Here is a 26,566-nt window from a genome sequence, read left to right on the forward strand (position 1 = left end):
GTCAGGAATTGTGAAAATCTGAGTTTAAATGATTTTGGCTAAAGTGTATGTTAACTTCCGACTTGCATTGTATGTTCAGTGTAGCTCCAGGTTCTCACGTCCAGGAGAGTTAGCAGGGCCTGTAGCGTAGCCACACTGCAGAGCTCTGAGCCAGCCTCCAGCCCCAGCCTCTACCGCCTCTCCCTCCCCTCCTCCTCCTCTCTCCCCTCCTCCTCCTCCTCTCTCCCCTCCTCCTCCTCTCTCCCCTCCTCCCCTCCTCCTCCTCCTCCTCTCTCCCCTCCTCCTCTCTCCCCTCCTCCTCCTCCCTCCCCTCCTCCTCCTCTCTCCCCTCCTCCTCCTCCCTCCCCTCCTCCTCCTCTCTCCCCTCCTCCTCCTCTGTCCCCTCCTCCTCCTCTCTCCCGCTGCTTGTCAGTCCTGGATTGTGTTTTGATGTTTCCTCAGACCTACAATTGATCTACATTCATGGAAGGCACAACACACATTTGTCGATTCATATGCATCAAGGCACTTCTTTCCCTTCCTCTGCTCCCTTCATTCTCTCTGTCCTTATCTTCTGGTGTTCTCTCTGTCCTTATCTTCTGGTGTTCTCTCTGCCTGCGTTAGCGCTGGCTGTGACATCTCTCTAGTATCAGGTTATGAGTGGCTGCTAGCCCCCCTGCTGTGTGCTGTGTCACATCTCATTACCATTATTTATAAAACTCACTCAGGCTTCATGGATGACACACACACACACATCACATACCCCCCCGGCCCGTCCGGCCCACCCGGCCCTGCCCTTAGCCCTCAGCCCTCAGCCCTCAGCGCTACAGTCAATATTTGCACGCAATCCTGAGCTGTTGAGAGATTCCATGGTGGTGAGAGCCTCCATTACATTAAATATTCAGGCGCCAGGAGCCTCCCAGGGGGCCGAGCGTCGGGTTTTTACTCAGATTTGATTATACGCCATGATTCTTTCATGAGCAATGACAGTCCTGTTGAATTACAGTCAGCCAGGCCTCCGAATGATAGTCACGGAATCCACGCTCTCCCTTACCCCAACCCGAGGAGGGAGGCTTCCCTCTCTCTCTCACCCTCTGCCTCTATCTCTCTCGCTCTCTTTTTTCCTCTCCCCGTTTCTCTCTTTCTTCCTTTATCTCCTTTTCTGCTGAGTCACACTGAACACAGACTGGGAGTTTCAGAGAGAATCACCTTTTTGTAGAAACACAAAAGCATTGAAGAGCACAACCGTTGCAACATTCCATGACTACGCATAATATCTGAGGTCAGGGCTCCGGTCAGGGAAGCTTTTCTTCCTGGATTAGTTGAAATAAGTTGTGCACTACTGGGTTGGAACTAAAGCCTGCACACCCAGTAGTATTTAGAGACTCCTGACTAAGGAAATACCCCATGCGCTTTCAGCTGTGATCATTTCCTTGATATAATCTGTTGGTTCTGACCCCTATAAGTATTGAGATCATTTTACCTTCCATATAATTGAAGACTGGTTGTGTCAATATAACAATCTGGTTCTCTCAATAGATGTAGGAAGATAAAAAAATATATATAAGATCAAACTATTTGGTGATAAATCACAGTGAGCAATGATACACAATTTATATGGCTCTACTGAGCACTTGTCTAGATACAGACAGTCATGCTATTATGACATCATCATGTCACAGCTCTGATGGTGGAATTAATCACACTGCTCAGTCTCACCATACCCATATAGACACTGCCTAGTTCCAAGCTACAAGTACTACTGTGCCATCCGTATATCTAGCAGCCAAGGATTCATTGAGTCAGTGTCAAGTCAAAATACTTTTCTCCTTACCACAGTCACTTCCACACATTGGGCTGACACAGGAACAATATTATTCCTAGTGTTTGTCTATTGTATTTATTGTAGTCATTATATCTGTCCCTATACATCATTCAGTAGTGCAGCGAAGACAGAAGAAAGCTAAGCTTCAGTGCCTGTTGTGACAGTAGTTGGGTAGGTTCCACTGGGCCTGCCTCTCCTTTAGACCAGTCAAGGTCACTGCAACCACTTGTCTCTGGTCCACTGCTTCATATGATTGTCTCTCATCTGATTGTCTCCTCAATCCAATAGGTCTATTCACACCTCTGCCTGTCTGCCTGTCAGTTCCTAGAGAGAGAGCAGGATAAGCAGGTATGGAGCAGAGGTTCCGACAGTTCTCCTGCTGGTCGTCTGCGTGGCCCAGCGGGAGACAACACCATTGGCCAGAGCTCGGTCAACACTCACTAAATGACTGGTTGTGTGTGTGTTTGTGTGTGTCTCAATCGCTGCAGGAGAATGTACACACACACACACACACACACCACCGAATGGATATACACACAGGAACGAATGCAGAAACACACAAACACATAAAAACAAGCAGACACACATTGCTGGTGATAAGGGAGCTAGCGGTAGGAGTTGGCAGCCCAGTGAGAGAGGGAACGCTCCAGAAAGTGCTGTAATGTCTTCCTCTGCTTAATGAGCATGTTAATTGCTTCTCTCGGCTCTCTGTCCAAGCTCCTGTCAGTGTGTATGTGTGTGTGTGTGTGTGTGTGTGTGTGTGTGTGTGTGTGTGCGTGCGTGCGTGCGTGCGTGCGTGCGTGCGTGCGTGTGTGTGTGTGTGTGTGTGTGTGTGTGTGTGTGTGTGTGTGCGCTCGTGCATGCGTGTGTGTGTGTGTGTGTGTGTGCGCTCGTGCATGCGTGTGTGTGTGTATGTGTGTCACAGGTGGAAACAAAAAACAGAGAAAATAAGGTTTCTCTACTGCAGTGAAGCCGTAGGCCCCAGATACCACATTATTTCTGGAAAGCTGCATATAACCTTTAAACTGTATGGATTAAATAAGCGAAGAAGCTGCTGAGTTCACAATTAATTGGTATACACAGCCTGAAACTTATGTCTGTAAAATTGTGTACATGTTCCTTACAAGCCCAAATGTTGAATACAATTACATTTAAACTTACAAACGATCTGAATCCAGCCATTTACGGTTCACCACATGGCAGTTAACTGGCCATCCAAACCCATAACAACACACGGCCTCTCGCTGCATTGAAGCGTGTGCATCGTTTTTGTGTCAGTTAACCCTGTCTGTCATTGTCAGTTAACCCTGTCTGTCATTGTCAGTTAACCCTGTCTGTCATTGTCAGTTAACCCTGTCTGTTATTGTCAGTTAACCCTGTCTGTTATTGTCAGTTAACCCTGTCTGTCATTGTCAGTTAACCCTGTTTGTCATTGTCAGTTAACCCTGTCTGTCATTGTCAGTTAACCCTGTCTATCATGGTCAGTTAACCCTGTCTGTCATTGTCAGTTAACCCTGTCTGTTATTGTCAGTTAACCCTGTCTGTTATTGTCAGTTAACCCTGTCTGTTATTGTCAGTTAACCCTGTCTGTCATTGTCAGTTAACCCTGTCTGTCATTGTCAGTTAACCCTGTCTGTTATTGTCAGTTAACCCTGTCTGTTATTGTCAGTTAACCCTGTCTGTTATTGTCAGTTGACCCTGTCTGTTATTGTCAGTTAACCCTGTCTGTCATTGTCAGTTAACCCTGTCTATCATGGTCAGTTAACCCTGTCTATCATGGTCAGTTAACCCTGTCTGTTATTGTCAGTTAACCCTGTCTGTTATTGTCAGTTGACCCTGTCTGTTATTGTCAGTTAACCCTGTCTGTCATTGTCAGTTAACCCTGTCTGTCATTGTCAGTTAACCCTGTCTGTCATTGTCAGTTAACCCTGTGTCATGTTTTGTCATAGATTGTCATGTCTTGTCCTTGTGCTTCCTCTTCTATTTGTTTCCCCCTGCTGGTCTTATTAGGTTCTTTCCCTCTTTCTATCCCTCTCTCTCCCCCTCCCTCTCTCTCTCTCTCTCTCTATCGTTCCGTTCCTGCTCCCAGCTGTTCCTCATTCTCCTAACTACCTCATTTACTCTTTCACACCTGTTCCCTATTTTGCCCTCTGATTAAGTCCCTATTTCTCTCTCTGTTTTCGCTTCTGTCCTTGTCGGATCCTTATTTGCTGTTCTGTGTCCTTGTTCCGTCCTGTCGTGTTTTTGCCTTCTTCAGATGCTGCGTGTGAGCAGGTGTCTATATCAGCTACGGCCTGCGCCTTCCCGAAGCGACCTGCAGTCTGTGGTCGCGTCTCCTGTTGTTCCCCTCTACTGACTAGAGGGTTTCAGTTTTCCTGTTTGGACTTTACCTGTGATAGTATCCAGGATTATCGTTTTTGTTAAAGACTGGAATAAACTGTTTCTGTTAAGTCGCTTTTGGGTCCTCATTCACCTACATAACAGAAGGATCCGACCAAGAATGGACCCAGCGACTACAGATTCTCGCAACTCAGCCGTCGAGATCCAGGGAGCGATGCTCGGCAGACACGAGCAGGAATTGTCTGCTGCTCGTCATGCCGTTGAGACCCTGGCCGCTCAGGTCTCCGACCTCTCAAGACAGTTTCAGAATCTCCGTCTCGAGCCACCAGCCACTTCCTGGTCTTCCGAGTCTCCGGAACCTAGGGTTAATAACCCACCGTGTTACTCTGGGCAGCCCACTGAGTGCCGCTCCTTTCTCACCCAGTGTGATATTGTGTTCTCTCTCCAGCCCAACACATACTCAAGAGAGAGAGCTCGGATCGCCTACGTCATATCACTCCTTACTGGACGGGCTCGGGAGTGGGGCACAGCTATCTGGGAGGCAAGGGCTGAGTGTACTAACGAGTATCAGAACTTTAAAGAGGAGATGATACGGGTTTTTGATCGTTCAGTTTTTGGGAGGGAGACTTCCAGGGCTCTGGCTTCCCTATGTCAAGGTGATCGATCCATAACGGATTACTCTATAGAGTTTCGCACTCTTGCTGCCTCCAGTGACTGGAACGAGCCGGCGTTGCTCGCTCGTTTTCTGGAGGGACTCCACGCTGAGGTTAAGGATGAGATTCTCTCCCGGGAGGTTCCTTCCAGCGTGGATTCTTTGATTGCACTCACCATCCTCATAGAACGACGGGTAGATCTTCGTCACCGAGCTCGTGGAAGAGAGCTCGCGTTAACGGGGTTCCCCCTCTCCGCATCTCAACCATCTCCTCCCATCTTCGTCACCGAGCTCGTGGAAGAGAGCTCGCGTTAACGGGGTTCCCCCTCTCCGCATCTCAACCATCTCCTCCCACTGGCTCAGAGATTGAGCCCATGCAGCTGGGAGGTATTCGCATCTCGACTAAGGAGAGGGAACGGAGAATCACCAACCGCCTTTGCTTCTATTGCGGTTTTGCTGGACATTTTGTCATTTCATGTCCAGTAAAAGCCAGAGCTCATCAGTAAGCGGAGGGCTACTGGTGAGCGCTACTACTCAGGTCTCTCCATCAAGATCCTGTACTACCTTGTCGGTCCATCTACGCTGGACCGGTTCGGCAGCTTCCTGCAGTGCCTTGATAGACTCTGGGGCTGAGGGTTGTTTTATGGACGAAGCATGGGCTCGGAAACATGACATTCCTCTCAGACAGTTAGGGGAGCCCACGCCCATGTTCGCCTTAGATGGTAGTCTTCTCCCCAGTATCATATGTGAGACACTACCTTTAACCCTCACAGTATCTGGTAACCACAGTGAGACCATTTCCTTTTTGATTTTTCGTTCACCTTTTACACCTGTTGTTTTGGGTCATCCCTGGCTAGTATGTCATAATCCTTCTATTAATTGGTCTAGTAATTCTATCCTATCCTGGAACGTTTCTTGTCATGTGAAGTGTTTAATGTCTGCTATCCCTCCTGTTTCTTCTGTCCCCTCTTCTCAGGAGGAACCTGGTGATTTGACAGGAGTGCCGGAGGAATATCATGATCTGCGCACGGTCTTCAGCCGGTCCAGAGCCAACTCCCTTCCTCCTCACCGGTCGTATGATTGTTGTATTGATCTCCTTCCGGGGACCACTCCCCCTCGGGGTAGACTATACTCTCTGTCGGCTCCCGAACGTAAGGCTCTCGAAGATTATCTGTCTGTTTCTCTCGACGCCGGTACCGTTGTGCCTTCTTCCTCTCCCGCCGGAGCGGGGGGTTTTTTTGTCAAGAAGAAGGACGGTACCCTGCGCCCCTGCGTGGATTATCGAGGGCTGAATGACATAACGGTTAAGAATCGTTATCCGCTTCCCCTTATGTCGTCAGCCTTCGAGATTCTGCAGGGAGCCAGGTTCTTTACTAAGTTGGACCTTCGTAACGCTTACCATCTCGTGCGCATCAGAGAAGGGGACGAGTGGAAAACGGCGTTTAACACTCCGTTAGGGCATTTTGAATACCGGGTTCTGCCGTTCGGTCTCGCTAATGCTCCAGCTGTCTTTCAGGCATTAGTGAATGATGTACTGAGAGACATGCTGAACATCTTTGTTTTCGTTTACCTTGACGATATCCTGATTTTTTCACTGTCACTCCAGATTCATGTTCAGCACGTTCGACGTGTACTCCAGCGCCTTTTAGAGAATTGTCTCTATGTGAAGGCTGAGAAGTGCGCCTTTCATGTCTCCTCCGTCACATTTCTCGGTTCTGTTATTTCCGCTGAAGGCATTCAGATGGATCCCGCTAAGGTCCAGGCTGTCAGCGATTGGCCCGTCCCTAAGTCACGTGTCGAGTTGCATCGCTTTCTCGGTTTCGCGAATTTCTATCGGCGTTTCATTCGTAATTTCGGTCAAGTGGCAGCCCCTCTCACAGCCCTTACTTCTGTCAAGACGTGCTTTAAGTGGTCCGGTTCCGCCCAGGGAGCTTTTGATCTCCTCAAGAAGCGTTTTACATCCGCTCCTATCCTTGTTACTCCTGACGTCACTAAACAATTCATTGTCGAGGTTGATGCTTCAGAGGTGGGCGTGGGAGCCATTCTGTCCCAGCGCTTCCATTCTGACGATAAGGTCCATCCTTGCGCGTATTTTTCTCATCGCCTGTCGCCATCGGAACGCAACTATGATGTGGGTAACCGCGAACTGCTCGCCATCCGCTTAGCCCTAGGCGAATGGCGACAGTGGTTGGAGGGGGCGACCGTTCCTTTTGTCGTTTGGACTGACCATAAGAACCTTGAGTACATCCGTTCTGCCAAACGACTCAATGCACGTCAAGCTCGTTGGGCGTTGTTTTTCGCTCGTTTCGAGTTCGTTATTTCTTATCGCCCGGGAAATAAGAACACCAAGCCTGATGCCTTATCCCGTCTCTTCAGTTCTTCTGTAGCTTCTACCGACCCCGAGGGGATTCTCCCTGAAGGGCGTGTTGTCGGGTTGACTGTCTGGGGAATTGAGAGACAGGTAAAGCAAGCACTCACTCACACTGCGTCGCCGCGCGCTTGTCCTAGTAACCTTCTTTTCGTTCCTGTCTCTACTCGTCTGGCTGTTCTTCAGTGGGCTCACTCTGCCAAGTTAGCTGGCCACCCCGGCGTTCGGGGTACGCTTGCTTCTATTCGCCAGCGGTTTTGGTGGCCTACTCAGGAGCGTGACACGCGCCGTTTCGTGGCTGCTTGTTCGGACTGCGCGCAGACTAAGTCAGGTAACTCTCCTCCTGCCGGTCGTCTCAGACCGCTTCCCATTCCTTCTCGACCATGGTCTCACATCGCCTTAGACTTTACCGGTCTGCCTTCGTCTGCGGGGAAGACTGTGATTCTTACGGTTGTCGATAGGTTCTCTAAGGCGGCTCATTTTATTCCCCTCGCTAAGCTTCCTTCCGCTAAGGAGACGGCACAAATCATCATTGAGAATGTGTTCAGAATTCATGGCCTCCCGTTAGACACCGTTTCTGACAGAGGTCCGCAATTCACGTCACAGTTTTGGAGGGAGTTCTGTCGTTTGATTGGTGCTTCCGTCAGTCTCTCTTCCGGTTTTCATCCCCAGTCTAACGGTCAAGCAGAACGGGCCAATCAGACGATTGGTCTCATATTACGCAGCCTTTCTTTTCGAAACCCTGCGTCTTGGGCAGAACAGCTCCCCTGGGCAGAATACGCTCACAACTCGCTTCCTTCGTCTGCTACCGGGCTATCTCCTTTTCAGAGTAGTCTTGGGTACCAGCCTCCTCTGTTCTCGTCCCAGCTCGCCGAGTCCAGCGTTCCCTCCGCTCAGGCTTTTGTCCAACGTTGTGAGCGCACCTGGAGGAGGGTCAGGTCGGCACTTTGCCGTTATAGGGCGCAGACTGTGAGAGCCGCCAATAAACGTAGGATTAAGAGTCCTAGGTATTGTCGCGGTCAGAGAGTGTGGCTTTCCACTCGTAACCTTCCCCTTACGACAGCTTCTCACAAGTTGACTCCGCGGTTCATTGGTCCGTTCCGTGTTTCTCAGGTCGTCAATCCTGTCGCAGTGCGACTGCTTCTTCCGCGACATCTTCGTCGCGTCCACCCAGTCTTCCATGTCTCCTGTGTCAAGCCTTTTCTTCGCGCCCCCGTTCGTCTCCCCCCCCCCCCGTCCTTGTCGAGGGCGCACCTATTTACAGGGTACGGAAGATCATGGACATGCGTTCTCGGGGACGTGGTCACCAGTACTTAGTGGATTGGGAGGGTTACAGTCCTGAGGAGAGGTGTTGGGTTCCATCTCGGGACGTGCTGGACCGTTCTTTGATTGATGATTTCCTCCGTTGCCGCCAGGGTTCCTCCTCGAGTGCGCCAGGAGGCGCTCGGTGAGTGGGGGGTACTGTCATGTTTTGTCATAGATTGTCATGTCTTGTCCTTGTGCTTCCTCTTCTATTCGTTTCCCCCTGCTGATCTTATTAGGTTCTTTCCCTCTTTCTATCCCTCTCTCTCCCCCTCCCTCTCTCTCTCTCTCTCTATCGTTCCGTTCCTGCTCCCAGCTGTTCCTCATTCTCCTAACTACCTCATTTACTCTTTCACACCTGTTCCCTATTTTGCCCTCTGATTAAGTCCCTATTTCTCTCTCTGTTTTCGCTTCTGTCCTTGTCGGATCCTTGTTTGCTGTTCTGTGTCCTTGTTCCGTCCTGTCGTGTTTTTGCCTTCTTCAGATGCTGCGTGTGAGCAGGTGTCTATATCAGCTACGGCCTGCGCCTTCCCGAAGCGACCTGCAGTCTGTGGTCGCGTCTCCTGTTGTTCCCCTCTACTGACTAGAGGGTTTCAGTTTTCCTGTTTGGACTTTACCTGTGATAGTATCCAGGATTATCGTTTTTGTTAAAGACTGGAATAAACTCTGTTTCTGTTAAGTCGCTTTTGGGTCCTCATTCACCTACATAACACCCTGTCTGTCATTGTCAGTTAACCCTGTCTATCATGGTCAGTTAACCCTGTCTGTCATTGTCAGTTAACCCTGTCTGTTATTGTCAGTTAACCCTGTCTGTTATTGTCAGTTAACCCTGTCTATCATTGTCAGTTAACCCTGTCTATCATTGTCAGTTAACCCAGTCTGTCATTGTCAGTTAACCCAGTCTGTCATTGTCAGTTAACCCTGTCTATCATGGTCAGTTAACCCTGTCTATCATTGTCAGTTAACCCTGTCTATCATTGTCAGTTAACCCTGTCTGTCATTGTCAGTTAACCCTGTCTGTTATTGTCAGTTAACCCTGTCTATCATTGTCAGTTAACCCTGTCTATCATTGTCAGTTAACCCAGTCTGTCATTGTCTGTTAATGCTGTTTGTCATTGTCAGTTAACCCTGTCTATCATTGTCAGTTAACCCTGTCTATCATTGTCAGTTAACCCTGTTTGTCATTGTCAGGTAACCCTGTCTATCATTGTCAGCTAACCCTGTCTATCATTGTCAGTTAACCCTGTCTATCATTGTCAGTTAACCCTGTCTATCATTGTCAGTTAACCCTGTCTATCATTGTCTGTTAACCCTGTTTGTCATTGTCAGTTAACCCTGTCTGTCATTGTCAGTTAACCCAGTCTATCGTACGAATTTCAAATCGTTACATATCATTCAATTGTAATTTGTAACATGTCATTGAAATGGAGACCCACAAATGAATACATGCTGTCAATGGAGGGAGACAGATTTACATTTACTATGTTATGTCTACACCTGAGTCCAGGTTGTCTCGTCAGTTATCTAGCTTCAGGGCCATGAAACATACAGATGGCTCTTCTCTATTAAAACTTATAGAGACATGCCTTAGGCTTACCAACTGGCTATACAGCCAAGGTATGTATGTATGTAAGTATAATCTATTCTGGGACTTAAAAGTGTGTTGAATTGCTTCAATGTATTGCAGCTGTAGGTATGTGTGTCAGTGTGTGCATGCCTTGAAAAGGTTGTGTGTATGTGTACACGTGAGTGAATGTACAAGTGAGTGAGTTTGTGTGGGTGTGAGTTCTTTCCCAACTGAAGAATACACTCTGAACGATGTTTCCTAGTTTCAGACCACAACTACAAAACAGGATATTTTTCATCATGACATTTTAATAAGCAGGCTGTGCAGCTTCTTGTCATTGCACAGGGGATGGTGTGTGAGTGTGCATGTGTGTGTGTGTGTGTGTGTGTGTGTGTGTGTGTGTGTGTGTGTGTGTGTGTGTGTGTGTGTGTGTGTGTGTGTGTGTGTGTGTGTGTGTGTGTGTGTGTGTGTGTGTGTGTGTGTGTGTGTGTGTGTGTGTGTGTGTGGAAGGCGAGACAGCTGACACAGACTCAGAGATGGGGGAACAGAAGAGGTCTCAAAGCGTCAGCACTCTGAACATCCTACTTTCCCTGCTCTGTCCCATGAAAAGCACAAATGATCATGTCTGCTGAGAGAACGGTAACTTGAGAGAAAATAGCTTCCAATAATTATAAACTTGTTTGTTCATACAGGGAGTGTTGGGGAGCAGGAAGAGAGACACACAGAGCCTACACAGAGGAATACAAACTCAAAAGAAGAGGGTAACAATCTGTCAGCTGTGAAACTATTATTTAACACCTGACCTCTAAGATATCATCCTCATGATCTCTCTAAACTGTGTGAGGGATCTAAGAGGGGGGCAGAAGAGGGAATATGGATAGGGTGATGACACACTCTTCATAGAGACATTGATGAAGGTCATTATGACCAAAATGTCACCAGCCTTTAATAATAAGTGTTTTTCTATGGAGACACAGTTGCCCCTTCTGTCTGTACTAGTATCTTCTTACCGTAGCAGAACTTCTTTACCCTGTTTCTCCCTAAAGGGTGACAGAAGACAGCAGCATGTAAAACAGCTATGACCCTGCGCCCAGAAAAAAAACATCTGATTGACAAGAGACTTGTCGGAGACAACTTCAGAACAGCTGACATTTTCTAAAACATTCTGATGTCTGACGCTGCATTTAAACCCTGGTGATGTCTCACTGGAATGTAGAAACCTTTTCTGATCAAAGGAACCCTAAAGTATGATTCCCTACAGATTTGTGTAATTAATGTAATCCTAATCATCTCTATATGAGACACTTAATCTGAGTATCCAAATCCAGATTAAAAACACACTTCGAATAACTTTTCTTTGGGGGTTATAATATGGGAGAGAAAGCTGTAAGCCCTGGTTGTACTAGCGCTCATTATAATTAGCCACTAAATACATTTATGTTGCTATTAAAACAAGTGGTCTAATGCTTTCTATATTGATTTATCTCAGCCTATGCCATGTGTACCCTCTCATTATGCCAACCCAGTACATATCTGATTCTGCAATAATAAGGAACATGTGGGATGAAGACACTTATCAATATAACACTTCCATAAATGTTAGCTCCCTGTGTCCCGCTTTTCAGCGACGAGGGGAGTCGGGGAAGAGGAGGAGAGGAAAGGAGAGGGGTAGGGAGGAGAGGAGGGGGGAGGATGGGTGAGGAGAGCAGAGAGGTGGGGAGTAGATGAGGAGGGAGCGGAGAGGGGGTGGGGAGGAGATGAGGGGGAAAGAGGGGGGAGATGAGGAGGGGATGGGGAGGAGAGGGGATGGAGCAGAGGAGAGCAGAGAGGTGGGGAGTAGATGAGGAGGAAAGAGGGGGGAGATGAGGAGGGGATGGGGAGGAGAGGGGATGGAGCAGAGGAGAGCAGGCAGCACAAACACTTCTCAATAAATTATTCATCAGGCTGCAGCACTCCACCAGCTATTAGCGAGGCTCCCTCTACACACACACACGCATCTGACTTGACTTATTATTTTTTATTTGACTCTTTTCATTGATATTATTGATTAATGATTCATGTACTGCATTGTCGAGGGAGCTAGCACATAAGCATTTCGCTGCACCTTTTATGCCTTCTGTAAACTGTGTATGTGATGAATAAACGTGATTTGATTTGACACACACACACACACGCACACACCATCCGTCCAGACCGTCTGACAGATTGTGCCTAGTCATTGTTTGTGGCCCTGACACTGATGCCATTGATTTAATAGTGTTGACCCTCTGGGTATTGTAATCTCAGCCTGCTCTCCTATACCAGCCAGCCCTGTAGACACTGTGGGATAAATAACATACATAGGAAGTACCTAACAGAAAGGAAAATATTTTTTTTCAGCAATTTCCCTGAATAACAGGTGGACATGAATTTATGTAACAGCTAAATTAAATGAAGTTAAATTAAAGTGAAGCCAACTCTTATTTATTTTTCTGAATGATGATCAGCTACTCTATTAACACCTCCAGAGTTTTACTTCCCTTGATGGTAAGAAAGTCCTTTCCAGAATGGCCATATAGAGGCCACTGCTGAACATGGCTTGTTTGTGGAACAGACATGTCTGGCAGCACAGTGGACAGTGCTCCCTCCAACTCTATGTCACGCTGTTAAGGACCATGATGGATGGCTCGTTTAATACAGCAATCAGCCAATTACTAATGGAAATTTGGGTGGGGGGGTTGTCAAGTGGCTGAATGCCACATTGGATGGGGTTACCTTAAAGGATCCGTCTTCAAAATGAAACAGACATTTAGCCAGGCATCTATTTTATACCTATCACTTTTTATGTCGTACTGTTCTTCAACATGTTTATCACTGAGCATGATCAAGGTTGTCACTTTGTTTGGATTTGAATAGAAAAAAAGTACATTTATTTAATTGCTCACATACAATTTCTTTATTTACAGAATTATGTATTTCTGTGTTTAACAAGCACTGACTGTAAGCCATTCAGCTGATGTAACAAATGATTCCCTTCTCCGTGAGAAGACAATAGAATTAGATCTGGAGAGCTTTGTGAGAAGACCCGTCCCCAGACACCGCTCAACAATTCTTTGTAACACTAATTGAAAAGATACATGGATTCAGACAGACTCCGTAATCAAGTGTGTATTGTTACAGTCAAGGGTTTATTACGTTGTCCCAGACTCTTTGTCCAAAGCACTTCATGGCCAAACAGGAAGAAAATAGCATACAGCATGGTATTCATCATATGCTTTCCTCTCCTCTTGTATGAATACAGGACAAGACAAAATCATCACACAAATTTGGACTACATAATCTAAGATAACTACATAATCTAAGATAACTATATAATCTAAGATAACTACATAATCAATAAATTCAGATCGTATGGAAGGTATTTATGATTTAACATTAATAGAGGCTTGAAACTATTGGGTGGTGGGGAAAGAGAGAGAAAACAAGACCAAGAAAGGAGGGAATGATCCCTCACCTCAATAAGGGTCTCTTATCTGCTCGACGGATGGCTCTGCTCTCTCTCTACCCCTCTATCTCTAGCCCTCTATCTCTACCCCTCTATCTCTACCACTCTCTCTCTACCCCTCTCTCTCTACCCCTCTCTCTCTACCCCTCTATCTCTAGCCCTCTCTCTCTAGCCCTCTATCTCTAGCCCTCTATCTCTACCCCTACCTTCCTCTCTGGGTGAAGGTTTAGCTACAAGGGTTGCAGCCACTGGCCTGGTGATGAGCTGTCTATTCGTTCTGTTCAATCTCCTCTGTATCGCAACGCTGCATGTTAGATCTACGGACCATTAGGTAACAATGGGAGGTGGGCTCGCAGATGGGAAGGTTGTGTGAGTTTCTGTTAGGTGTGTGCAATCAAAGGTGAACCTGAAGAAGAAGAGGAGGGTATGTCTGTGTGTGAACATGCCCCTCAAAAAATGTAATTGTCGTCTTTCAGTTTTTCTCTAACCAACAGTACAATCATAACCAAAACATTCTTAACACGAGAGAGATGCTGTTGTTGAAAAAGGTAGAAAGTGAATGCAGTACTTTATGTTGAGTCAGAGAGGATGCTGGCAGTGTTTAAAGGGTTGGCTGTACACACATGATCAGCCTCATAGATTTAGCTGCCTTTCATATGTGTAAAAACACAACCTGCACGGCGTATGAACACACACACACACACACACACACACACACACACACACACACACACACACACACACACACACACACACACACACACACACACACACACACACACACACACACACACACACACACACACACACACGATCTGTAGTGCTCTTCCACTGTTTCCACCTGGAGGGACTGTAGTCTGAAATAAACAGCAACATAAAAGAACGTCATTTAAAACACCGGCTTGACTTTGCCAACAAATTGGAATATACTGTAGACAGAAATGTGCGAATTTGAAGTGGTGAAATATTTTTCACTGATTTGTTTCTTATTTGTGTAATAAAGTCTGACATTGTTCGATGTGGCTCTAGCCTTGAGTGCCTCTAGCACACTGTACACTCTGGTTACACCTGATCAGAAAGCTTTACGGTAAGATAATATACACTGTGAGTGTCTCAGATATACATTAGAGTAGAGAACTTCTCATCTGACCCTTTTCACATAATGCACTCCTGATTTGGCTTGCCATGCACGCTGGGTATATTTATAATTCATATAAGTGCCTTTGCTGTCTCATACAGTAAACATGGTTTCATCGATTGCTTAACTCCAGGCGTAGATACATATTTCTGCACATTATGAAGACCATGGCCTTTGTGTAACCTCTGATACCAGTTAGTGTTTTAATGAGGTATAAAGTCTTATTCTTACTATCAGTTGTGCTGATCTAGGCTTGTTCCTGTACTATCTACAGATCAGTGTGGCTTGGCAGAAAGTGTTCTGGTTCACACACACACACACACACACACACACACACACACACACACACACACACACACACACACACACACACACACACACACACACACACACACACACACACACACACACACACACACACACACACACACACACACACACACACACACACACACACACACACACACAGTGTTCTCTCTCCTTTAAAGCAGAGGAGATGCATGGATCCCAGGTAGCTTGCCCTGCTACAGTCACACTTCATTTTCTCCAACTACAGCAGCTCTCTACAGACTCTTAAAGGGTGGGACCTTTTCTCAACTCCACCATTTTATATAATCTCAATTTGTTAATTTTGTTATTATAATTGTTATTATAACTGAACCATCACAAACCCCTCCCTTATCGGAGTACAATCCTATTTCTATCATTTACATTATCTAGGGCTTATTTTGTCATTTTATTTGTGTATTTACCATTTTCCTTTACATCCATTTTCCATGTGTACTTCACATATGCAAATAAGTAGCATGGGATGCATACATTCTGTAAATCAGGGGTCTCCAACCTTTTCTAGCATGAGTGCTACTCTTAAAAAAATGCAACATGCCATGACCTACTAATTATTTTCAAATAGGCATATTCTTACCTTCTCCCCTGCATCTCCTCCCCAGTCCTTAGGGTAAAAAACAAAGTAGTGCTATATTCTGCCAATAAACCTGGTAAAATATTGGTTAATAAACGACTCTAAAGGGTGCCCTTTAAAATCTGCATTTAAAAAATATTTCAGTTAATTTTTCCTAGTTTTAAATACAAACGAAATCGGATGTTCTGGATCCATGTCAATGATTAAATCACATCAGAAGTATTATGTTTTTAGGTCTGGAAGAGCGCATCTGGCCCTTTAATTGTGTATCTAGCGAGTGAGGATTGTACTGTCTAATGTGCCGGTATAGCAATGGTTCTGTACTGCTGCTCCAAATAACAGATACCAATTATATACTTACTCATGTTATACTTCTGCCAGGTTAGCCTATTTTGCAATTTACATTTAATTGAGAAGGTTTTGTGGAAAGTATTTCTGTCAACCCACAAGATGGTTATAACATAAATTGCCTACACACTGATTGATCAACAAAACGCGCGCACCCCACAGACAGACGGGCAATATTGATGGAAATTAATTGGCAGATATTGTGTTAGGTTTGGCTTTTTAAGCCAATAGTGGCTAACTAGTGGTGGGATAATGTTGCGTTGATTAGATAGTAGGTGGGAGCTTGTGATACTTGTGAGATATGTTTATGATAGTTTGCGGTGGAACACGTGATAATTGCATGTCTTTTCAGAGTTGTTTGGCAAGTTACTCATATGTGCGCTGCGAGCTACTGCGATTGACCTGTTAGAGACACCTGCTGTAAATGAAGAAAACAAGATAATGAATGAATTATTAATGAATAATTAATGAATTAAGAACTGAATTCATTATGATCTTAATTATCTCAACTATTATCACAGAAAACTGATTTTGTTTGTCTAAGTTGATAAATAACAGAAACACTTTTGAATTAATTGAATTTTCATACTAATTAAGTTCAAATAATGCAATCATCAGCCACTGAATATGATCCTGAAACTCTTCACAGTCTCCATCCAACTGGCCATATCCATAACCATAATGAATTTATGAGGCATCATTCTAAAGCCCTACATCCCCCCAGGGCAGAGAGTTCTCACAGTATCACTTCAGAATTATACACTCATCCACTTCCTCCAAACTTCACATTTCTAAGTATTTTTGTTGCTCCTAATGCTCTGTATCATTCCATTTATTTTTGTTAATTAGATTTTATTTAATATTTTATAAACAATACAAACATACACATACAAACGACTACATCATACAAACATCATGCCTGCCCAGACCCACTAGCCCCCACCCGTATCTTCAGCGCCCTTATCACTTTCTGCCACATGGACTCAAACTGGTCTCTGTCGCCAATGCGCTTTCAATTTTTAGACAATAAAGCATTTGACCTTCCCAATTGTGTGAATGACAGAGGATTGGATGATTTCCAGTTTGAGTATACTTTTTCAAAGATAATTGATAAGAAGAGTATTGTCCAACCCATCAGGTATCTCACTCCACCCTCATGTCATGTCTTGAAATATACAGACAGACAAATTAAAAGTACATTTACAATGCAATACATTCGGAAAGTATTCAGACCCCTTCACTTTTTCCACTTTGTCACGTTACACCCTTATTCTAAAACCAGTTGTTTCCCCTCATCAATCTACACACAATACCCCATAATGACAAAGCAAAAACAGGTTTTTGGAAATGTTTGCCACATTATTCAAAATAAAAAAAATGAAATATCACATTTACATAAGTATTCAAACCCTTTACTAAGTACTTTGTTGAAGCACCTTTGGCAGCGATTACAGCCTAATCTTCTTGGGTATGATGCTACAAGCTTGGTATGCCTGTATTTGGGGAGTTTTTCCCTTTCCTCTCTGTAGATCCTCTCATGCTCTGTCAGGTCAGATGGGGAGCATCATTGCACAGGTATTTTCAGATCTCTCCAGAGATGTTTGATTGTGTTCAAGTCCGGGCTCTGGCTGGGCTGCTCAAGGGCATTCAGAGACTTGTCCCGAAGTCCCTCCTGTGTTGTCTTGGCTGTGTTCTTAGGGTTGTTGTCCTGTTGGAAGGTGACCATTAGCACCAATCTGAGGTCCTGAGCACTCTGGTGAAGGTTTTCATCAAGGTTCTCTCTGTAAATCTTTTCCTCGATCCTGACTAGTCTCCAAGTCCCTGCAGCTGAAAAACATCCCCACAGCATGATGCTGTCACCACCATGCTTCACCATAGGGATGGTATTGGCCAGGTGTGAGTGGAGCACTGGTTTACTCCAGACGTGACTCTGGGCATTCAGGCCAAAGAGTTCAATCTTGATTTCATCCGACCAGAGAAATTGTTTCTCAAGGTCTGAGAGTCCTTTAGGTGCCTTTTGGCAAACTCCAAAATGGGCGGTCATGTGCCTTTTACTGAGGAGTGGGTTCAGTCTGGCCAATCTACCACAACGGCCTGATTGGTGGAGTGCTGCAGAGATAGTTGTCCTTCTGGAAGATTCTCCCATATCCACAGAGGATTTCTGGAGTCCTTTCAGAGTGACCATCTGGTTCTTGGTCACCTCCCTGGCCAATGCCCTTCTCCCTGATTGCTGAGTTTGGCCGGGTGGCCAGCTCTAGCAAGAGTTTTGGTGGTTCCAAAGTTCTTTCATTTAAAAGTGATGGAGGCCACAGTGTTCTTGTCGACCTTCAATGCAGCAAACATTTTTTGCTTCTCTTCCCCAGATCTGCGCCTCTATGCAATCCTGTCTCGGAGCTGTACGGACAATTCCTTCGACCCCATGGCTTGGTTTTTGCTCTGACTTTATTTGTCACATGCGCCGAATACAACAAGTGTAGACTTTACCGTGAAATGCTTCCTTACAAGCCCTTAACCAACAGTGTAGACTGTACCGTGAAATGCTTCCTTACAAGCCCTTAACCAACAGTGTAGACTGTACCGTGAAATGCTTCCTTACAAGCCCTTAACCAACAGTGTAGACTGTACCGTGAAATGCTTACTTACAAGCCCTTAACCAACAGTGTAGACTGTACCGTGAAATGCTTCCTTACAAGCCCTTAACCAACAGTGTAGACTGTACCGTGAAATGCTTCCTTACAAGCCCTTAACCAACAGTGTAGACTGTACCGTGAAATGCTTCCTTACAAGCCCTTAACCAACAGTGTAGACTGTACCGTGAAATGCTTCCTTACAAGCCCTTAACCAACAGTGTAGACTGTACCGTGAAATGCTTCCTTACAAGCCCTTAACCAACAGTGTAGACTGTACCGTGAAATGCTTACTTACAAGCCCTTAACCAACAGTGTAGACTGTACCGTGAAATGCTTCCTTACAAGCCCTTAACCAACAGTGTAGACTGTACCGTGAAATGCTTCCTTACAAGCCCTTAACCAACAGTGTAGACTGTACCGTGAAATGCTTCCTTACAAGCCCTTAACCAACAGTGTAGACTGTACCGTGAAATGCTTCCTTACAAGCCCTTAACCAACAGTGCAGTTCAAGAACAGGTCAGAAAATATTTACCAAGTAGACTAAAATAAAAAGTAATAATGAAAAAGTAATACAATAAGAATATCAATAATGAGGTTACAGTGGGGCAAAAAAGTATTTAGTCAGCCACCAATTGTGCAAGTTCTCCCACTTAAAAAGATGAGAGGACTGTAATGTTCATCATAGGTACACTTCAACTATGACAGACAAAATGAGAAGAAAAAAATCCAAAAAATCACATTGTCACGCCCTGGTCTTAGTATTCTGTGTTTTCTATATTATTTTGGTTAGGTCAGGGTGTGACATGGGTTTATTATGTGGTGTGTTTTGTCTTGGTTTTTTTTGTTGGGTATTGGGATTGTGGCTTAGTGGGGTTTTCTAGCATAGTCTATGGCTGTCTGGAGTGGTTCTCAATCAGAGGCAGGTGTTTATCGTTGTCTCTGATTGGGAACCATATTTAGGCAGCCATATTATTTGAGTGTTTCGTGGGTGATTGTTCCGGTCTCTGTGTTAGTTTGCACCAGCATAGGCGGTTTCGATGTTACATTTATTGTTTCTGTATTGTTCGTGTTTATTCGGTAATTAAACATGTATCAAAATTACCACGCTGCATTTTGGTCCGACTGTCCTTCACCGCAAGAAAACTGACACAGATTGTAGGATTTTTAATGAATTTATTTGCAAATTATTCTGGAAAATAATTATTTGGTCACCTACAAACAAGCAAGATTTCTGGCTTTCACAGACCTGTAACTTCTTCAAGAGGCTCCTCTGTCCTCCACTCGTTACCTGTATTAATGGCACCAGTTTGAACTTGTTATCAGTATAAAAGACATGTCCACAACCTCAAACAGTCACACTCCAAACTCCACTATGGTCAAGACCAAAGAGCTGTCAAAGGACACCAGAAACAAAATTGTAGACCTGCACCAGGCTGGGAAGACTGAATCTGCAATAGGTAAGCAGCTTAGTTTGAAGAAATCAACTGTGGTAGCAATTATCAAGAAATGGAAGACATACAAGACCACTGATAATCTCCCTCAATTTGGGGCTCCATGCAAGATCTCACCCCGTGGGGTCAAAATGATCACAAATGTATTTGTAATACATTTGCAAATACATTTGCAAAAACACAAAAATGTTTTTGCTTTGTCATTATGGGGTATTGTATGTAGATTGAGGGGGGAAAGTATCCATTTTAGAATAAGGCTGTAACATAACAAAATGTGGATAAAGTGAAGGGGTCTGAATACTTTCCGAATGCACTGTACCTCTCATCCATCTATCCAACTCTGCTCATAGCGTTTGATTAGTAACATTCCAAGAAGGCATGAATTATTGAGTTATTAGTAGTTTTACACTTTGGACATGACTCTGCCATTGTGCTGTAGAATTTGTTCATTTTATCTTTGTATAAAAATATATTTATATACATTAATTCATACTGGATTAAGCATACATTTTTGTTAACTGTAACCTCATTAGTTATGTTCCATCATTCCCTCCATCTTGTGCCAATATTAGTTATTTTTCAATCTTGGTTCCAATACTTAAAAAAAAAGTTGTATAGGCTCTCTGCAAGGTTTAGTATAGCTTGCCTATTATATAAATATCATTTCCTGACTCAAATAGGATTCCTTCAAGATTGCTCTAATGTCAAAATTTCAAATCAACATTTTGTGATTAAAACTTAAATTGGATGCATTTTAAAATATCTACATTGGCCAACCTAAAATAGCTTTTTAAAGCTGTCATGGAAATAAATGTATTTCCTATTACCAGGTAATTTACGGTTTCTATGCCTTTAATTTTCCATGTGGACCAAATTCTGAAAAACTATCCAAGGATTGTTCCATAGGGTTTTGTTTCCAGGGAGTGATATTGGTTCTTGTAAAATAGATTAATTTTTCTTCCATATTATTGTTTTCTTGACTATGAAGTTGTTAATGTTATTAGCTTTATCCTTTAAAAATAGACATGTAAAAAGATTCTGGGGGTGAGAATGCACATCAATTTTTACCAATTGTTCCTCTTTAGTGCATTTAACTATATTGCAAGTATATACTATATTACTATATTGTACTATAGTACTATATTGCAAGTAGCGAGTTGATACAATTTCAAGTCTGTAAGGTTAAAACCACCCTCAGACTCAGGAAGATGTAAAACTTTGCTTTTATGCTATGAATTGTACTTGCCCATATAAAGTCTTATGACCGATTATACTTTTTAAAAGAATGTCTTCGGTGGGGTAATCGGTATTATCGAAAATAAATGCAACATTTTTGGCTGCCATGTCATTCTAAAGAGGTTTATTCTACCTGTAGCGTTCCATTACTCCAAACGTCATATTTTGAAGTTAAGGGTTAAGTTTAAGCACTCATTTCGAGGATTAAAGCTACAATATGTAACTTATTGGGGGCTGACAAAATTAACATAGAAATTGAGTTATAGATCTGTCACTCATGGAAAGCAGTAGATCTGTTCTATGTGCGCTACTTCTATGCTTTCTGTTCTTAAGTTTCGTTTTTGCATCTTTTACTTTTTGTACACCAGCTTCAAACAGCTGAAAATACAATATTTTTAGGTTATGGAAAATATATCTCACAGCATTTCGATGGTAAAATGATTCTCTACACTATACTTGCTTGTTTGGTCACATTAACTGAAATTAGGCTAACTATTAGAATTTTTGCTACTAGGAAATTGTGGACCAATTTCTGTAAAGTGCACCATTAAGGTTTGGGGTAATGTCACGAAGGACTAAGTGTGTGAGGAAGAATCAGGCACAGAGAGCAGAGAGTTCCACAGGAAGAAGTGCACTTTAAGGAAAAATATGGACCAACCCAAAACACAGGGTACCAGGTCCAGAGCACGAACACACCTAATAACACACACACGTAACACAAGAATAATCCCGCACAAAACAAGGGCGGGTATACTAACTTTAAATAAGGAAGCTCCATCAAGCAAACACATAGACACAGGTGCAAATAATAAGACAAAACAAACAGAAAACGAAAAAGGGATCGGTGGTGGCTAGTAGGCTGGTGACGACAACCGCCGAGCACCGCCCGAACAGGCAGGGGAGCTACCTTCGGCGGAAGTCGTGACAGGTAAGGTTAAAACATCAAGTTTAGGCACTCATCCTGAATGGTTAAGGATAGGATTAAAACATCAAGTTTAGGCACTCATCCTGAATGGTTAAGGATAGGATTAAAACATCAAGTTTAGGCACTCATCCTGAATGGTTAAGGATAGGATTAAAACATCAAGTTTAGGCACTCATCCTGAATGGTTAAGGATAGGATTAAAACATCAAGTTTAGGCACTCATCCTGAATGGTTAAGGATAGGATTAAAACATCAAGTTTAGGCACTCATCCTGAATGGTTAAGGATAGGATTAAAACATCAAGTTTAGGCACTCATCCTGAATGGTTAAGGATAGGATTAAAACATCAAGTTTAGGCACTCATCCTGAATGGTTAAGGATAGAATTAAAACATCAAGTTTAGGCACTCATCCTGAATGGTTAAGGATAGGATTAAAACATCAAGTTTAGGCACTCATCCTGAATGGTTAAGGATAGGATTAAAACATCAAGTTTAGGCACTCATCCTGAATGGTTAAGGATAGGATTAAAACATCAAGTTTAGGCACTCATCCTGAATGGTTAAGGATAGGATTAAAACATCAAGTTTAGGCACTCATCCTGAATGGTTAAGGATAGGATTAAAACATCAAGTTTAGGCACTCATCCTGAATGGTTAAGGATAGGATTAAAACATCAAGTTTAGGCACTCATCCTGAATGGTTAAGGATAGGATTAAAACATCAAGTTTAGGCACTCATCCTGAATGGTTAAGGTTAAGGATAGGATTCAAATAAAAAAAAGTGTCCACGACTGGGATTGAACACGCAACCTTCTGATCCAGAGTCATGGGGTACGGTGACCAGTTTTGAAGGCACTTCCATATGTCCTCAGGACATGGATAGATGTCATATTTCGACGTCAATCTTGAACGATCTCCCTGAACCCATATCACCACCGTATCACTTACCCAGTGGCTTATTGCTATCCTACATCTGGACGGTCACATTAATTGTTTCATTCATTCTTATACATACAGGTATATTCTCCTGCCTGCCTGGTTCTGCTTTTGCCAACATGAACTAACAACAACAAAGAATTAGCATTGTGCAGTCATGCCACCACCTTGAGCTGTCGTCCTGGACCTACAAATGCCTTGGCTTGTATGGGTCAATTGTATTGGTGGAGCTTTGCGGAGTACATTCCGTTGTTGTGATGTGGGCTCAAATCCCAAGTCCTCAGTGGCAGAGATGGACAGTGGCTAGAACAGACAGCGTTTCTGATTGGCTTTGAGCTGAGTGGTTCTGACTGACATGGTTTCTGATTGGTTCTGAGATTAGTGGTTCTGAGTGATATTGTTTCCGATGGCTGATAGTTGAGTGGTTCTGACTGATGTCCCTTGGACTGATTGACTGGCCTCATGACAGGAGAGAGTGTTGCTTTGTTTAACCCCACGAAGCAAGGAGCAGTTTGCTAATTTACTCCACGAGGCATCCATCGTGACGGGATGAAGACCTTCTGTGGACTTGGCTGACATTGTTGCTGGCCGGAATGGCACTATTTTAGAGCCACTGGATGGAAGTTGTCTGTAGGAACAGATTTAGGATGAGGGCTCCCGTGTGGCGCAGTCACTGCATCTCAGTGCTAGAGGCGTCACTACAGACCCTGGTTCGATTCCAGGCTGTACCACAACCAGCCGTGATTGGGAGTCCCATAGGGCGGCGCACAATTGGTCCAGCGTTGTTAGGGTAGGGACGGGGTAGGCTGTCATTGTAAATAAGAGTTTGTTCTTAACTAACATGCCTAGTTAAATAAAACAAATAAATAGGATCAGCTCACCACCACAAAGCTTAATATTAACCATTAGGGGGAAACACTAAACTGAACCTAGGTCTAGGGGCAACATACATTCAATGTTTTCCAAATTAACAATTTAAATTAGAAACTTGAAGTCACCTTCATCTTGAAGTCACTTTTACTCTACATTTATGGTAAGCCTACATTAAAGTAACCTACTGTGAAAATTAGTACTCTGACCTTCTAAATTGATTTCGCAAATGTGAAAAGGTTGTAGGCCTAGGCATAGCTAATCTCTTTTAAAATGGGGGAATATATATATTTATTCGCCATTTAGGATAGGCCTAAACTTCACATTATATTGCATATTAAAATTAATTCCATAAAGATCATTTGCAATCCAAGTCTACCTGGAATAGCAGTAACAACACTGGCCATCGATAATCTGAAGAAATGCTGATGCCCAGCTGGATAACACACACAATTTGCTGGCTGCCATGCACACTGCCGTTGTGTTGTCAGCTAACACCCTCTAGCGCCGGGCGCCCTGCACAGATGCTGTCTTTCTCTCCACTCTGTCGTTAACGGGAGTTTTACCGTTGTCTGCTGCAGCAGTCAGTACATGCTGGCACAGAACGGGCTACAGAGGCACTACGCGTGCTTACACTGACACCGCGCCACTTGAAGTTCGGAACTTTCGGTCACGAACCACATCCTGGCGTCTTCTATTTCCCCCATGAAGGAATCACGCATGCACTTGGATGAAACTAGCAAATAAGATAATGCAGCTGAGGGGGAATATTTGATTAGATGTCTAATTCACTGTCAAAACAGTGAAATACAGCAGGCTCCGACGCGGAACGCAAAGTTTTCATGATCTAGTATTTAGTCGTTGAGCATTGCTATGAATACTGTGAGCCTACATTTATTCTTGATGTTAGTTTCTGCCGCGGTGTGAACTTCACCAACCTTCCTCAGCTCTCCGCCGGGTCATGCGACGGATTTCTTCCAGTACAGCCGTCTGTCAGCGCTTTTCAGCGGGGACTGGGTGTGAGGAGGGTCTGGGGAGAGGAAAGACGCTTCGCTTGGAATCTAAAGGCACTTCGTGACCAGGTTTCTTCTCTTGGATAGTCTCCTGCTCGGCGCGGTGCTGGGCAGCCTGTGGATGGTACAGCAATGACTTTAGGAGAAAAACTCTGCCTCGTTTTCCTCTTTCTGCGGATTGTCTTCACTCCTTCCAGCCACGGCAATCAAGGTGAGAGATTTTATCTGAGCCTAACTTTGGAGAACACTTAAAAGTTTAATATTATCCTTAATTAGACGTATTTATTTATCGGATAAAAGCTGTCACACTTGTGAAACGTGTGTCGCAGATTGCTTTCCTCATTCCACCCGCGCCAAAATGTAGCCAGAACACAGTAGCCTAAATCAAAGATTACAGATGATCAATAGCCTATATATACACTTAATGTCAGCCTACATTAGGCACGGTCAATACATAAGTCCGTAGCCCTACATTCTTCATCGAGACCAGCACGCGTGTTTTTTCAAATGCGTGTCTGCGTTTATAATAGCTTGAAAATAGCACGCAGTTTGATTTTGAATCAATGAACTGACGACTAATCAACCGTTCATCTTGTGTTGGAAAAAAGACTGGGAGGACCACAACCTAACCGTAAATAACGCACAGAGCCCTTTTGTTCTGCGCAAAGGACGCAGACAGGACGGTGAGAAGTTGATAACCTGGGGTGGCAAATCAGTTAGGCTGCTTATCTACGTCCTTCAATTACAAGAACAACACATGGTTTCACATGAGATTCACAAATTGACAATACTTATCCAGTCAAAAATAAGCCCAGTTATTTGTAAAAGCAGTGGCTATGATTTAATTTAGTAGAGACTGAGGTTAAACATTTATTTGAGGCCATACTATACCTTAAACTATACAGATTCCTTGGTCCAGGCAGATTGATTGTCTCAGGTGAATTGAGCCCTCAGCAGGCTTTTGGATCCCATTACTGTTCCATTCTGCTACACTGACCTGCTGCATTACTGCAAACCCAATATGAATCACACCATATAATGAAATCACCCTTTGGTTGCCTTTAGAGGTGAATCTATTTACTTTCTCTGTTGATATGATGTTGTCTTTGTCTCTGCTCAGCTGCTGAATGTGGTTATAGAAGCTCAGGTGTGTGTGTGTGTGTGTGTGTGTGTGTGTGTGTGTGTGTGTGCGCGCGCTATCCCACAGGTTTAAAATAGTCCTATTGATTCCACAGGGGCCACAGGGATGTGGCCCCTAGGTTATATGTTATTGTTCTCCCAGTTCAATAAAAGGGAAGCTACTTCCTCTTCACCCAGGCAGGTGCTACATAAAAGCCCCAGTGTGTGTTTCTGCTGCTGTCACAGATTGAATGATGATTGAGTTGATGAGTGGTGTGTCAGCTTTCCAGTCAGCCCTATGGTGTCTCTCACATTGACTTCTGGGGTGTTGTATTAGGATGCATCCAGCATCTGTTGGTGCTGCTGAAACCATTTCTATGCACTGTGTGGGGGTGGGGGTGCCTGAGTGGGGCTGTGTGGGTGGGTGTTTGGGTGTGCCTGAGTGGGGCTGTGTGTGTAT

The 26,566-nt window shown here is 44.1% G+C and overlaps 1 protein-coding gene across 1 annotated transcript in view; it reads left to right on the top strand.

Annotated features, from left to right (window-relative positions):
- Window positions 1-24,448: 24,448 nt before the first annotated feature.
- epha6 (eph receptor A6) overlaps window positions 24,449-26,566 on the top strand; it is a 249,428-nt gene continuing 247,310 nt past the window's right edge. Inside the window, exon 1 of the mRNA XM_046366591.1 lies at window positions 24,449-25,198. Coding sequence (XP_046222547.1) covers window positions 25,120-25,198 — 79 coding nt within the window. The 5' untranslated portion in view covers window positions 24,449-25,119. The remainder of the gene's footprint in view (window positions 25,199-26,566) is intronic.

Source organism: Oncorhynchus gorbuscha, linkage group LG01, assembly GCF_021184085.1.
Source record: "Oncorhynchus gorbuscha isolate QuinsamMale2020 ecotype Even-year linkage group LG01, OgorEven_v1.0, whole genome shotgun sequence".
In the NCBI taxonomy this organism is placed as follows: domain Eukaryota; kingdom Metazoa; phylum Chordata; class Actinopteri; order Salmoniformes; family Salmonidae; genus Oncorhynchus; species Oncorhynchus gorbuscha.